General features: G+C 38.7%; 1 protein-coding gene across 3 annotated transcripts in view; it reads right to left on the reverse strand.

Annotated features, from left to right (window-relative positions):
- The window catches only part of NFATC3 (nuclear factor of activated T cells 3), a 100686-nt gene that overhangs the window by 8303 nt on the left and 76022 nt on the right, over nucleotides 1-16361 (reverse strand). Inside the window, exon 10 of one of the 3 annotated variants that reach the window (XM_003417035.4) lies at nucleotides 4636-4739. The exons of the other annotated variants lie outside the window; for them this stretch is intronic. Within the exon in view, the coding sequence (XP_003417083.1) occupies nucleotides 4639-4739 (101 nt within the window). The 3' untranslated portion in view covers nucleotides 4636-4638. The remainder of the gene's footprint in view (nucleotides 1-4635; nucleotides 4740-16361) is intronic. 3 annotated transcript variants of the gene reach the window in all.

A 16361-nucleotide genomic window follows, 5' to 3' on the forward strand; every position in this document is an offset into this window, starting at 1 on the left:
CTTAGAAGATATGTAAAGAAATGAAGGATGAAGATTGGCTTAACTATGGTTAGTTTTGAATGCAGAATAATAATAAAGTAGGAACTAGACATCAAATGAATTCAGTCACAAAAGGGTGATGATTCATCAGTGATTTTTGAATTGAAGGTCACTTGTACAAATTTAGGAGTCTTGGTGGCACAGCAGTTAAGAGCTTGGCTACTCCCCAAAAGGCAGGCAGTTCAAATCTACCGGCTGCTCATTGAAAACTCTATGGAGCAGTTGTACTCTGTGCCATAGGATTGCTGTAAGTCAGAATTGACTCAAGGGCAACAGGTACAAACTTAAAAAGGTCTTTGTCAGATAGAAGATACTTTTTAAGTAAATTTGTCAGGCTAGGTTCATTGACCATTCATGATGCTTTTACAAAGAACGCAATATAATCTAAAGGGACTCCTGACTTGCGAGAAATAACTCACTGCAATAGTTACTATGTAAATGAAGTTATGAAGATCCTTCGCATGACAGTACATTTTATCTTTAGTTTCTTCAGTATAATGGAGGGGGAAAAAACTCTAATATGGTATGTAAAAGTGGGAATATAAAGAGGGCATAAGCAAGTAGGGCAGCCCTTGGCACCTCTGTTCTTCCAAGTCACGTATCAGGCAAGGAAGAATCTGTGTTTTCAGTGTAGATTCCATGGGTCTATGGACTAGTCTCATGCTAAGGGGGAGCATAAGGATGGCCCACAAGCCCTGTGTGTGGCCTCCAACACTAGTCATCACATTAGATTAGCTTATCAGCAGGCATTATCATGCTCTGTCTTCCAAATAGGTTGTTAAGCTCCTGCAGGGCAAGGACCTTAACACTAGGGAAACACCAATGTATGATGACTGAATAAATGGATTCTAATTTAATCAACTGCTTGGAAGCTATTTGGAACTAGTACACTGAAAGTTCACTAGGTAGTGGGGTAGAAAGGGAACCAGAGAGTTATTAAGACTAACATATCTGACTTTGACAGTATCTATTTTTTAAGCAAGACTCACTATAGTAGCGAAAAGCCAAAAACATACGTAAATAACATAAATTCTCAGCTCATATTCATCTTATCGCTTACCCCTTCCAAAGACAGTACCGTCAGAGATGTTCCAGGCTGCCATGACCATACCTTTTTCAATTCTTATTTCATTGTTCAAGTTTTAAAAATATAAGCAGATTAAAAATGGTGATTTATCATCATCAAAAACCACATGATGTATTTTTTTTCCTGTGTCATCTTCGAGGAAATCACTGCTTACATTTTCCGGAGCACGAGGGGCCAGATCTAGCACTACCCACCCACCTACTTAACAATGATAAGGATGAGAACACTGTTTTCTGAAATAGCCAGGTGGTGGTGTTTATAGCAAAAGCTTGATCAAAGTTGTGTTATTTCTGCTCCCCTTTACCAACACTCCGTTCTTTTGCCTGGTATGCCTAACCTCACTCAGCTGAAGCAACCTGGAAAGTTTCCGACAGTTTAAGATTTTAAGACTATGATAAGCCAAGAAGATTTTCCACAAAGTAGCACTCAAGTAGATTACACTCGAATATAAATTAAACTACAAAACAACCCAACCCACTGCCGTCGAGTCGATTACGGCTCATAGCGACCCTATAGGACAGAGCAGAACTGCCCCACAGGGTTTCCAAGGAGCGCCTGGTGGATTCGAACTGCCAGCCTTTTGCTTAGCAGCCGTAGCTCTTAACCACTACGCCACCAGGGTTTCCAAATTAAACTACAGGATTCCCTTATTTGTAATGTAATTCACCAGTAGTCAATAGATCTTAAGTTCCAATAGGGCAGGGACATTGCCTATCTTGTTCTCCACTGAATCCTTAGTACTTAGTGCTTGGTACATACTGAGGGCTGAATAAAATTATTTTCCAACTGAATCTTTAATACAATTTGAGAACTCTGAACAAGTACAAAAATTATGCTCAAGTAATTGCTACAGTTGAATCCTGAATAAGATTTTTAGGACAAGGAGTCAGACTTCAACCAAGCACTTTCACAGTCTTCTAGTAATAATTTGAGCTTAGTGTTAATTACCCAAATCCTCTGCTCTCTTTCTCCCCTTGCTTTTTCTTCAGGCTGGGCATTCTGGGCTTGGGCTCCCACCTCTGGGGTCCTGAGGAATTCAAATTCCTGTAGGGACTGGCCAAAACTTGGGTGTCACTTGGACACTTTGGTGTCCCTGCCGTCCCTCCCACCTTGCTACGGACTCAGACTCAGTCATAGTGGTGACTCTGCTTTGACAATATCTAAGGAGATAGAGGAACAACAAAATGAAAGGAATCCTAATCTCTGAATTACCACGTGATGTAAGAGAAACTTCCAATGTGGTTGAGCACTGCATTTTGGGATCTCTGCTATTGTAACTTAGCTTACATTATTAATGAAAATAGAACTCATCACCATAATAGTAACAAAGAATATTTAAGTATTCTAAGGAAGAACCATTATAATCAGCTTGAGCTCTATCATCCCAAGTTTTAAACTAACTTATTTCACATTTCAGGCTGAACACTAAATGGTTCCCAACTACAAGACAGACTGAAAACATGCACAAGGATCAGAAGACATCCTCCACTTTTAACATTAGCTCTAATACTATAAAGGCCAATCATCACACTCTTTTCACCACAACTGACTGAGAGGGAGATCAGTTCTGATATTAAGAGTCCTTTCTTCTTAAGTAACCTCTTATATGTGTGATGCTATACACTCTGTGTCATAAAGATCTTTGTTCTGGAAAAGGCTGTAACTCCAAACATTCAACAAAGACAAATATTAAATCTCTAGCTGAGTAAACAGGTACTTGAAAGTATACTCAAGTATAAGCATGTACGTTTTTGTATCAGCAAAAACTGAAATGTTAAAGAATAAATCGTTCCAATTTCGGTTAAGATGTGAGACTCAGAAGCATTTTAGGATTATCAAAAGATTCTGTCCTTTTCCTTTTCTTCTACTTTGTACATTTCCTCTGAATAATCTTGTCCACTTCTATATATCGTTGATTCCCAAATCTTTATCTCTAGAGGCCAAACCTGTGCTCGAGGATCATAAATCCAAGCAACTCATTCTACTACCTGTACTCTGGATCCCATCCTCTTGCTTCCTCAAGGATCTTACTCCATCAATTTTCTTCTCCTTCCAAATCTTTAATCAGTTTCAATTTATCCTCCTCCACCTCGATCCTTCCCAAAAACCCAGTGCCCTCGATCCTTCCCATCAGCCTTTAAATAAGTCTCTCTGTCTTAAGCGAGTGAGCGAGCAAGCAAGCAAGCAAGCAAAGCAAAGCAAGCAAGCAAGCAAGCAAGCAAGCAAGCAAGCAAGCAAGCAAGCAAGCAAGCAAGCAAAGCAAGCAAGCAAGCAAATAAAAACCCTAAATCCCACATTCCCCCCATAAATCTAGTTCTCTCTTTCATGGCTTAACATCCTGAAGGCATGGTTCTCACCTCCTATTCACTCCTTAGTCACCCATTAGTTCCTTCACTCCAAGGAAACAGTTCTTCGCAAGGTCACTGATGACCAACTTTTTGCTACACATACAGACCAAGCACTGGGCTAAACACTGGAAGAAAGGAGCCTGAGTCCTGGTTTGGTTGTGGTAGGACTAGGGCGATTTACTTTCTGTACTTGATTTTCTCATTCATAACATAAGGAAGTTCTTTTAAGTCCTTTCTGGTTATAACTCTCTTAAGAGCTTTATATGTACTCTTGTAGGAATTCTGTCACCATTTTTATTCCTCTCATGGTTAGATAAGAATAACTTGTGAGACCAGGATAGGCCCAGTTTCTGGGAGATGTAAGCATTTTGATGCCTTGTCTGATGGGTAATCAGCAGGCTTCAGTACCCTAAGTATAAAGATTTAGTATGAAATGATTTGTAAGGCCCCTTCCAAATCTAAGTTAATTTTAAAAGAAAATTTAGATGGGACTGTGAAAATCACACTCTGTATGTTTACTATTTCTATCATATGATTTTTTAAGTGGTTATGAGTTTTTGAAGAAGGGAGCTGATGTGACAGTGAGGGCAGGCTGCTTAGGTTGAGAGGCCCAAGACCCAGCCCACTCCCCTATGGACACTGGGTACACTACTATGGCTTCCTTCCAAATGGATCCCCAGGTAACTAAGAGGAGTGCAAACAGAGGTCTGCAGGACAGGCCCAAGGTTAATGCTCCAGCTTGCCTCTGAAAAATGGATAAAACATTCCTGTTTTATTTCCACCCTATACTGCTTCACATCAAAACGTGACCAGAAATGAGGAGGCTTATGCACGTACCTGATCAGCAATCAAATCTGCTCTGCACCCAAGCCATAGAATTCATATATATATATGGACCTCTCTCTATGCTTTCAAGAAACCAAATTAAACACTTGCCTTTCATTCAAACTCAGACTAGAATGATAAGCTCGAGTATGAGAGCTTGAGTGTGATTAGATTTAAAATGCAGAATCTTAAAGTGTAGCTCCAAAGATGATGAGTGGGCCTACCGAGAAGGTGCCAGTGCATACCCCCTCCTCTGTAGCACATGCAAATCCAGCCACTGCATGCAAATACCAGACATGGGCACAAAAACAATGATGAATTTCAATCAACACTCACCCTCTAGATTCTCCAGAAAGGAGCTGGACATGAGAGCTCATTGTGGTTAGGCCATTTCTCTGCTGAACCTGATGGCTGGTGTTCCAAGTCAGACATAAACTGGTCTGTGTCAAAGAAGACAACATCACTACTGAATGGAACAAACCAGAGGGTGAACTTAATCCACTACGGTGCCCAGCCTGTTTTTATCCTATAATCAAGAGGAATTTAATTGTCCTTCATCAGCCAATCACTGTATATAATGGTTCCCCACACTTTATTAGATAAAATGAATACTGGAGTCTAGATAGTCTAGGTAATGGTTGATTTATTTTTTTTAATTAAAAGGACAACAATTTAAAGAGAGCTACAATTACTTTAAGAGACAAATTTGATTTTAAGTTAAGTAGCTTTTATTAGATCGATTAGCAGTTTCCAAATACTTGTCTTAGCTACATCAGAATTATTAGGGGCACCTGATAAAAATACATCAAAATATCTCTACTTCAGAACACAGAATCAAAATGTATAAGAGGAAGGGGCCAGAAAACTATATGCACAGCCAAATTTGGGGGTCGGAGAAGAGTATTTCTTAATTAAAAAAAAAAAAAAAATTTTTTTTTTTTTTTTTTTTGTGAGAGAAGTGACTGGTGGGTCCCACAGGCCACAGTGAGCAGTTGGGGTTTTATTCCAAGTGAGGGGGAAATGTGGATAGTTAGAGGAGTATTTTTTAAACTAAAGTTCATATCCATTAGGTTACGAAATCAACTTCAGTGAGATGAAACCAGTATTAAAAAAAAAAAAGGAAAAGAGAAGATATCAGACTACATTTCCTTTAATAAAGTAGACAGCATTTCCTGTAATCACCATTAAGTTTGTGAGACTTTCATGTCAGTTGTGTGTTTTTGTGTGTATGCACTGTCATGTTATAAAACTTACTTTTTACTGTGGAAAGCTGACAAAAATGTCTGAAAACCATTCACTCAAGAAGAATCACTACTAGCCAGTATTGTGCTAGGGGGTGAAGCACTCGAATGTCCAGTTAAAAGATTTCAAAATACAACATAATAGAATACATAAAGCTTCATCCTTAGGCCTATAAGGAATTACTTTTGGCCTTTGCCGTATAACCTCAATAAAAAAGACCTACCATAGATTCTGGAAGAATACTTATTTTCCCTAGAAAGGAAAGAATCTGTTAAAGACTCTGTGAACATCGATTAATACCTTCATCTTAGGCAGATGAAGGAAAACAAAGGAGGAGTCTGCCTGTGCAAAACGCAGCTTCACTAAAGGGGTAAAAACAAAACAAACCCCAGAAATCTTTGGTTTAGGCAAAACTTTCCTGCCTTAAGCTATTTACTAAATTTCAGATCACCTAGTTTTCAGGGATGCTTTAAAGACTGCAGTATGTGTAAAGAATTTTAAAGAGTGACGATACGTTAAAAGTCTCCTTTCTGAGGATGCCCAATCTCCACAACTGGACCCTCCAAAACAGACTTGAAGACATAGAGACAGGTGATTTCAGGTAAATTGGCACATAAATAAGTAAGGAGCCCAGGAACAAAACTAAGGGGGCAACAAGCACTGTGGGGACTTTGGGGAGTTGTTTGACTAAGTGGTAATTTTAGATTGTGCTTTATGGAAATTTGCAGACCTTAGAACACTGTTGATAGCTCCATAAAATAACCGATTCATTTCTTATTGCTACAAATACTTTGGGTTTTCTCAGGGGAGGACACTGTGTGAAATGACTGAATTAGCTTTTTGCAGCTCTAGCCATTAACCTTCAAAGAAAGACTTGGAGCACTTTTCTAAATCCCTCTTTTAAAATCTATAGATCTAGGATACAGGATCTATTCCTTTTGTCTCAAAGTTTTAAAAATCAGTTAAATATTTACAAATCCTGAAATATGTTTGGGGAAGATGAGTGAAATTTCTCCACTTAGCTAAGCTGCTTACTTTATCAATACGTTGATGTTTCTGGTTTATGCAAACAAGGCAATGACCTCGTGGTGGCGTGTATGAATGTAACCCAAAAAACAAACCCGTTCCATACAGTCAATTCTGGCTCATAGCAACCCTACAGGACAGGGTAGAACTGTCCCAAAGGGTTTTCAAGGAGCAGCTGATGGATTTGAACTGCTGACCTTTTGGTTAGCAGCCACACTCTTAACCACTGTGCCACCAGGGCTCCGTATGAATCTAAGGGCTTTGGAATCCTAGCTTAATCACTTATTGGATTGGTGACTTAGAGCAAGTTGTTCAATCCATCTGAATCTGTTGCCTTATTTATCCAAAGAGAATAGTGCCTTCTGAAATGTTAAGTGCAGGTACCCTGTAACACTTTATAGAAACATAATTATTGTTACTTGACTTGATAAATGAGGGACAATTAATTTATCACTTGGTGATCTCATTTAGTCTCATGGCTTTAAATATCATCTATATGTCAACAACTCCCAAATTTATATGTTCAGTCTATACCTCATTCCCAAACTCCAGACTCATTCATCCAAATGACTGCTTGACATTTCCACTTGTATGTTCCAATCAATATTTCAAACTTAGCACATCTAAAACGTAACACCAGCTCTTTCTCCAAAACCTGCTCCATTCACAGCCTTCCCCATCTTAGCTGATGGCAACTCCATCCTCATAGCTGCTCAGGCAAAAAACCTTGGTGTCATACTTAATTTACTTAACTTCTGTTTCTCCCACATCTCACAGTGAATCTGTCAGGAAATGCCACTGGCTCTACCTTCAAAATATAACCAAACTCTGACTACTTTTTACCCCCTCCACTGCTACCATCCTAATCCAAACAACCATTATTTCTGGCCTGGATTACTACAAAAGCATCTTAACTGGACTCCCTGTTTCTGCTCTTGCTCTTGTAGTCTGTTTTCCACCCAGCGGCTGGGGTGATCCTGTTAAAACCTACATCAGGTCATGACTTATCTGTTCAAATCCTTACAAAGTCTACAAGACCCTACATCAGTGGTTGTTAAAGTATGACTGGGGACCCCTGGGGCTTCCTGAGAACCTTTAAGGGGTCTGTAATGTCAAAACTATTTTCATAATAATAGTAAGAATGCGTTTTGGCTTTTATACTTTCATTCTCTTAGAAATTTACAGTGGAGTTTTCCAGATGTTACATGGTATGTGATGACTTCACTGCTCTGATGGGTACTGGAATATGTGCTATGTATTCTTGTTTTAAAAAGTTCTGTTTTAATTTCTAATACCATAAATATCGATAGGTATACAACCCATATAAGCAAGAGCTCACTGGGATCCTCAATAATTTTTAAGATTATAAAGGGGTCCAGAGACCAAAAAACTTGGAGAACTGCTGCCCTATATATTCTGGCTCCTCATTACCTTCTTGATTACATCTCCTACTACCTTCCCCCTAGGTTCCTCCTGAACCAGACACACTAGCCTCATTGCTATTCTTCAATAAACCAGACATGCTCTCACCTTAGGGTTTTTGCTCTGGCTGTCCTCTTGGCCTTGGAATAATCTTCCTACAGGTATCCATATTGGTGACTTCATCTTTTTTTGATGAAATGTCACCTCATTCAATGAGGCTTATTTAGATTATGCTATTTAAAATTGCAACTTGCCCCTCATTTTAACCCTCACAGAACTCCACATCACTTACCCTGTTCTTTTTTCTTTTTTTCATAGTAGCACTTTCCAACACACTTTATATTTATTGGAAACCTTGGTGGCGTAGTGGTTAAGTGCTACAGCTGCTAACCAAAGGGTCTGCAGTTAGAATCTGCCAGGTGCTCCTTGGAAACTCTATGAGACAGTTCTACTCTGTCCTATAGGGTCACTATGAGTCGGAATCGACTCCACGGTACTGGGTTTGGTTATATTTATTTATTTTGTGTACTGTTTATTGTTTGTCTCTTCCTGCTAGAGCATAAGCTCTGTGATAGTAGAATCTGTCTTTTCTCCACTGAGGGCCTAGAATAGTGCTTCCAAAACCAAACCCACTGCCATCGAGTCAATTCTGACTCATAGCGACCCTATAGGACAGAGTAGAACTGCCCCATAGAGTTTCCAAGGAGCGCCTGGAGGATTTGAACTGCTGACCTCTTGGTTAGCAGCGATAGCACTGAACCACTAAGCCACCAGGGTTTCCAGAATAGTGCTTAGCATATAATAAAACCAAACCCACTGCTGTTGAGTCGTTTCCGACTCATAGCATCCCTATAGGACAGAATAGAACTGCCCCATAGAGTTTCCAAGGTGCGCCTGGTGGATTCAAACTGCCAGCATCATGGTTAGTAGCCATAGCACTTAACCACTACGCCACCAGGGTTTCCTAGGATGTAACAGGCACCAGGTAAATGCTTTTTGAATGAACAAATGAACACAGACTAACTAAAAATTTGCACAAATAATATAGACATTAATGTAATCAATGTGTAAAACAATTTATAAACTTTAAACCTGTAATAATTCATATTATATAAAAATGAATTAATGTTGCATTAAAAAGCACTGGTAACATTATAAAGAAACAGCCAAAAAGATCAGGTGTTGTTTCCCTAACACTACTGGGTTTCTGATGCAAGTGAAAAGATTTAAAATTAAAATTTCCTATTGAGAGAATATCCAAAGAGAGATACAGAGGACAATTTAGTATAAAATATTTATAACTTATATTTTAATGAGCTAGTGAACCTAACACATAAAGGAATTCTATAAATCATAAGAAAACAAGAAAAATAATCTAACAGAAAAGTAGAAAAAATATAAACAGAGATAACAGATTTGTGATAAAAGATTTGCTCTTAAGCATATGAAAAGGTACACAATCTTACTCATAAGTGATATATAAATTAAAATTATAGTGAGAAGCTATTTTCCATCTATAGTATAGGCAAATATTAAAACATCTGATAACAAACAGAATGTACTTGGTAAAGGTACAGAGAAACAGGTACTTTCTTACAATGCCAGTGGCAATGGAAATTGGTACAACCTTTATGAAGGAGCATTTTACAGTACTTCTCAAAATACTGATCTAGTAATCAATCCCACTTCTAGAAATTTATCATATATGGCATATATACACGTATATACTGCTTATTCTAGATACACACATGCACGTATGTATACCACAGATGTTTAAAGATACCCTATATAGGTGAGAAATGACATATGTAAAAACTTACTCATTGTACCTATTAAACAGATAATGGTAAATCTATACAATGGAGTATATTATAGAATAGTCTATAGAATATTTTATTAAAAAAGAACTTCCAAGGAAGTATAGAATGATCTCCAAGATTCCATATTACATGGAAAAAGCAAAGTGCAGAATAGTACATATAATATGCTAGTAAAAGCAAGGAAAAACATGTGCAATTGCTTATAAATGCATAAAATAACTCAGGAGCAACAGCCAAGGAACTGGTAACTCTAAGTGCTCATATGGAGGACAACTGGGTACCTAGGAGAAAGATTTTTCACTAAGTACTTTGTTGTACACCTTAGCATTTTTAACCATAGGAATGTATTGCTTATTTAAAAAATAAGGGTTAATTTTAAGATACCCAAATAAAATTAAAATTAAAAAATCCTATTCATATAAAGGAAACCCTGGTGGTGTAGTGGTTTAAGTGCTACGGCTGCTAACCAAAGGGTTGGCAGTACAAATCCACCAGGTGCTCCTTGGAAACTCTATGAGGCAGCTCTGCTCTGTCGTATAGGGTCACTGTGAGTCTGAATCGACTCAGTGGCAATGGGGTCGGGTTTATTCATATAAAAGGATCTATAAATATTTTTAAATACACACTGTGGTTATGAGGGACTTAATTTGTTCTACATTCTTGTAAAGCTAGAATGTCTGTAACCATCAATCTCAACCCTACCCTATTTTCCACCAAAACTTCAACCAAGGAACCTAAGAGATTAACAATTAACATTTCACATTTTTCCTCTTGTCCACACAGACAAGTTAAAGGTAGGCGTTAGATTAAAAAAAAAAAAAAAAGCCAGGTATCTTCACACAGAGAAGAGCTGCTACGGTTTATTTATCTAAGTTCTATCAAAAGCTAATAAGACCCCCGTTAAGAGGCAACCTTGTAATGCAGTCAGAGAACTGCCCCCAAACAACAAAAGCTTGTTTAACTGCTGGGTCTAAAATTAAATAATTCCTATCTCATTTAAAATATTTTTGTCCCTGTGAATAATACACTTCACAGGAACTCAAAAACTGAAAAGGAATTTTAAAACAGATCTATAAAAACTGACTTTGCAATCTTATACATGATAGAAATCAAAAAGTTACTATATTTATTGTGCTTACAGAGTAAATATTATATAAATTAATTATAGCTAATTCAGAAACCACTAAACACATGTGAGACAATCTAACTTTCAGAGAGACCTGGATTCAAATGCAAGCCCCAGTATTTGTGGTCATATAACACCAGGCAAGTGCTTAAGCTCTCTCAGTCACATCTATAAAAATAAGGCTAATTCACATGTCACAGATTGTTGGGAAGAATTAGTGCGTTCTAGCAAAGTGCCTAGCACAGTGCCCAAAAAATATAAGTTTTATTATCAAGAAACAGTAACCATAACTCATTATTTTCAAACATACATTTCGAAGAAAACTTATTTTGATGACTCTTGATACACTGCTTTTTAGCAGTAGCCTTCTTGGATTCTTCCCAGCTTATGTATAAATTGGAGTGGTACAAATGGTTTACACGCTCTGCTGCTAACCCAAAGGCTAGAAGTTTGAGGTCATTCATAGGTGCCTTGGAAGAAAGGCCTGGTGATCTACTTCCAAAAAATCAGCCATTGAAAATCCTATGGGGCATAGTTCTACCCTGTTACGCACATGGGGTCTCCATGAGTTAACTATTTTGTTGTGTTAACTGAATGTTTAAATTTAAAAGTCAAATTAATTTTTTTGTTTAAATGGTAGAAACACCACATTTATAAAAAAGTGGGGTACAGTTACTGTGTGTCTGTGGAGATGGTGGGTCTCTATCTTCTCAAATGTTTGTTCTTGCTTCATTGGGTCTGAAAATCCATTTTTCTTATAGTACGTTCAAGGATGGTCATGTTGGAGGTCCTGAATCCCCATTATAGTCCATTCCACAGGAACCGCTCTCCAAAGCCTAAAACCCACTGACCAAACCCACTGACCAAACCCACTGCCATGGAGTCGAATCTGACTCATAGCTATCCATAGGACAGAGTCCCTACTTTTACATTGTTTTTTTTGTGAACTGCACCCTCCTGCAAGGTATTTTCTAAGCGCTCTATGCCAATTTTTTTTTTAACATGTTGCCGTTAAAAAAAAAAAAAAGCATAGCATGCTTACAAAAATACGGGGGTGGGGGTGGGGGCGTGGCTGGCAAACAAACAGAACATGAACATTATTTGTGTAAAAATATGGTAGTTCTGCCCCATAGGGTTTCCAAGGCTGTAATCTTTGTTGAAGCAGTCTGCCACCTCTTTCTCCTGTGGAGCAGCTAGTGGGTTTGATCGACCAACCTTTTGATTACAGCCAAGTGCTTAACTACTGTGCAACCAGGGCTCCTTCTCCAAAGCCTATATGACATTATATGGGAACTTCTGCCTCTGGAATTATTAATTATAAATATGTTTGAGGCTGGTTGGTTCATGTATGCTTCTCAAAAGAGTAATAGTTTCATGTAAAAAAAAAAGTTTCATGTAATGAGTGTTAAATGAGAAAGTTCAGCACTTATCTACCTCCCTCTACCCCAATGCCCATTAGTGGATTAGTAATTATAGTATCTCATTCAAGACACACTCTAATCACCGGCAATGTATGACTTTCTTTTGTTTATTTATTTAATTATAACAAACACCAATGAAACCACTACCTGACAAGTAGACTACAACACTGACATTTACCTCTCTGCTCTTCCTCCATACCTGTCTCCTAACCCCCGCCTCTAACAATCCAAAGTAACCACCTGAACCTTGTGTTTATCATTTCCTTGCTTTCAAAAAAACAACTGATTGAAAGCAGGTTCTTCCGTCATCTACATGCAGATCTGCAGCAGCTGAGGTCTTGTCTAGAGCCCCTGTTTACTGCCGAATTAGCAAGTGCCCTACATTCAAGATCAGCCTGTTACTACACAGAGCCTGCAAGTGGCAGTGTCAGTTTTCGCCACAGCAGGAGGTCAGGCTATATTTAACATGCATCCTCTTCTCTGCTGAAGAGCTGCGGCTGCAACTCTGTTAGTTTGTGAGCAAAGGAGGACACGTGGGAACGGAGGAACTCTAATGGCAGGTTGTAACAGGATCTGGTCGCTTAATCACAAATTAAATGGGCTGCATTTAAACGTCTAGGACACATCTAATTTCACAGTATCATAATCTTAATTAAAATGTTTAAAACACAAACTGTGACTATTTTTATACTGCTGTCATAAATCCACTGTTTTAATGTACATGCAGCCCCCAGGTTACGAAAGAGATCCATTCCTGTTAAGTCTAATTTGTAGGTAAGTTGGAACAGGTGCATACGATTATTTAACCTTTTTTTAGTGCAAGCTATGAGTCAGAATCAACTCGACAGCAATGGATTTGGTTAGTGCAAGAAAAGTGAAGCCTTTTCAATGATTTAAAAGTTGTATGTACAGCAAGTGAAGGCGATCGTGATAAAGAATTTGTTGCGAGTAGTTCAATCATTCCAAAGTGAGTGCAAATTTATATAACATTAAAGGGCAAGTATGAGTTGTCCCAAAGTTGGACGTTTGTAACCTGGAGACTACCTGTATATCATATGACCAAAAAAAAAAAAAAGACATACATACCATAATGTACATGTCTAGGAAAAATCACAGCTCTAGGCACACAAATTGTAACATGAGTAAAAAGTCACGGATAATTTGATAGATGTGGAACACACCTCAGGCAAAGGCAACAGCACAGGGATGGAGGTAACAAAGTAAAAATGAAGGCAAGCAGCAAATGGTTTTGAAGAATGCAGTAATTGGTTGAACAAGTATATAGCATAGCCTTGTAAAATGACTCCTCAAAAGAGAACACTTGAAGAAAAAAAAGAACACTTAGTTGGGTAAAAATGGGCATTTCTGCTGTTACTACTACAAGGGATATCTCTGAGGAGAGAGTCATACTACTACGAGGCAGAGAAATGTTATGGGATCTTTCTGAGCTTGGAAGGTTGATATGAGGGCCCAAAATCACCTCAATGAAACTGAACAAAGATAACTGTAAAGTTTAGTCTGTGATTCCCCCCCAAAAAAAAGCAAAAACGCAAGTGGGATGATGTGACTTAGCACTACTTATGATTCACTAAATCAACACCACGATAGAGGAGCCAAAAAATAAGTACGTCTCCTGACCTCAGTACATATTGATAAAATAAATTCTGATCAAGGAAGGTGACAGTTCCAACCCACTCGGAGCTTGGCTGAGGTGTGTTCATTTCTGGATACTGCACTATGAAAGAGGAACTTAAAACACTGACGTTCAGGCAGTGGGGGAGCTACCATAATGAGGAGGAAAGAGCGAAGTTTCTAGAGAGTTTTTAAGACTGGAAAAGAGTTCAATATTTCACACATTTGAAGGGCTAGGTCGCTATGAGTCAGAATTGACTCAACAGAAATGGGTTTGGGTTTGGTTTCATAGAAAGATTAGATTTCTTCTGCTTGATTCCGGAGGCATCAGAGCCCACGTGAAACAAGAAGGGCAACTGGAATTCAAAAGGCCCTGAGATGTTCCCAAGAAGATAAAGGGGAAGGTAGACACAACAAAGCGTGAATTCCAGCATGAGAAGAGGAGGCTGGAGCAGAGAGCCTTGACAGTGTCATCTAATATTGAGAATCCATAATCTTAAAATTCTCCTGGCCCCTCTTAGAAACCAAGGCTCTATGGAGAAAATGGCATTTTCTTTCATCTATTCTACTTGTTTACACCGACTCTAAAGTCTCAACCCACAAACTGATTAGAAACATAATTGGAGATATTGAAAAACTCGTGTACTGAATTAGGAGTCAGGAGACTTGGGTTTTAGTCTATACCATTAACTCAGTGAGTGATTCTGGTTGAATACCAAGGCTCTATAAAACCCAGATTCTTTATCCATAAAATGAGGGAGCTGTATCAGAATATTTCCAGCTCAAAAACTCTTGAATTTCTGAGCTGAACTGCACTAATATCTTCTCTATTAAATGTCACTGCATTTATCATAAAAAATTAAAGTGTTAACGTCCATACTTCAAAAAGCAACGGTCGAAGAGGTTGTGGAGGGACTGGAACACTTACATACTGCTGGTGGGAATGTAAAATGGTACAACCACTTCAGAAATTGATTTGGTGCAATCCCACTCCTTAGACTACACCCTAGAGAAATAAGAGCCTTTACATGAACAGATACATGCACACCCATGTTCACTGCAGCACTGTTTACAATAGCAAAAAGATGGAAGCAACCAAGGTGCCCAACAACAGATGAATGGATAAATTATGGTGTATTCACACAATGGAATACTACACATCAATAACAAACAACGATGAATTTGTGAAACATTTCGTAACATGGAGGAACCTGGAAGGCATTATGCTGAGTGAAATTAGTAAGTTTAAAAGGACAGGTATTTTATGAGACCACTATTATAAGAACTCAAAAAACGGTTTAAACAGAGAAGAAAATATTCTTTGATGGTTATGAGAATGGGGAGGGAAGGAGAGAGGAAGAGCGGTTTTCACTAATTAGATAGTAGATAAGAACTATTTTAGGTGAAGGGAAAGATAACACACAATACAGTAGAGGTCAGCACAACTGGACTAAACCAAAAGCAAAGAAGTTTCCTGAATAAACTGAACGCTTTGAAGGCCAGCGTAGCAGGGGCAGGGGTTAGGGGACCACGGTTTCAGGGGACACCTAAGTCAACTGGCATAATAAAATCTATTAAGAAAACATTCTGCATCCCACTTTGGAGAGTGCTGTCTGGGTCTTAAACGCTACCAAGTGGGCATCTAAGATGCATCAATTGGTCTCAACCCACCTGGAGCAACGAAAATGAAGAACACCAAAGACACAAAGTAACTATGAGCCCAAGAGACAGAAAGGGCCATATAAACCAGAGACTACATCAGCCTGAGACCAGAAGAACTAGACTGTGCCCAGCTACAACCGGAAGAACTAGATGGTGCCTGGCTACCACTGATCACTGCCCTGATGGAGAACACAAAAGAGAACCCCTGAGGGAGCAGGAGAGCAGCGGGATGTAGGCCTCAAATTCTCGTAAAAAGACCAGACTTAATGATCTGACTGAGACTAGAAGGACCCCAGAGGTCATGGTCCCCAGATCTTCTGTTAGCCTAAGACAGGAACCATTTCCAAAGCCAACTCTTCAGACAGGGATTGGACCGGACTACGGGACAGAAAATGATACTGGTGAGCAGTGAGCTTCTTGGATCAAGTAGACACATACGACTATGTGGGCAGGTCCTGTTTGGAGGGAGGACGAGAGGGCAGACAGGGTCAGAAGCTGGACAAATGGACATGAAAATAGTGCAGGGAAGGAGTGTGCTGTTTCATTAGGGAGAGAGCAACTAGGAGTACATTAAAAAAAAAAAATAGCAAGGTGTATGTAAATTTTTGTATGAGAGACTGACTTGATTTGTAAACTTTCACTTAAAGCACAATAAAAATTAAAAAAAAAAGTGTTGACATGTCATGGGGTTGGCGATCAATGCCACAAAGA

Source organism: Loxodonta africana, chromosome 21, assembly GCF_030014295.1.
Source record: "Loxodonta africana isolate mLoxAfr1 chromosome 21, mLoxAfr1.hap2, whole genome shotgun sequence".
Taxonomy (NCBI): Eukaryota; Metazoa; Chordata; class Mammalia; order Proboscidea; family Elephantidae; genus Loxodonta; species Loxodonta africana.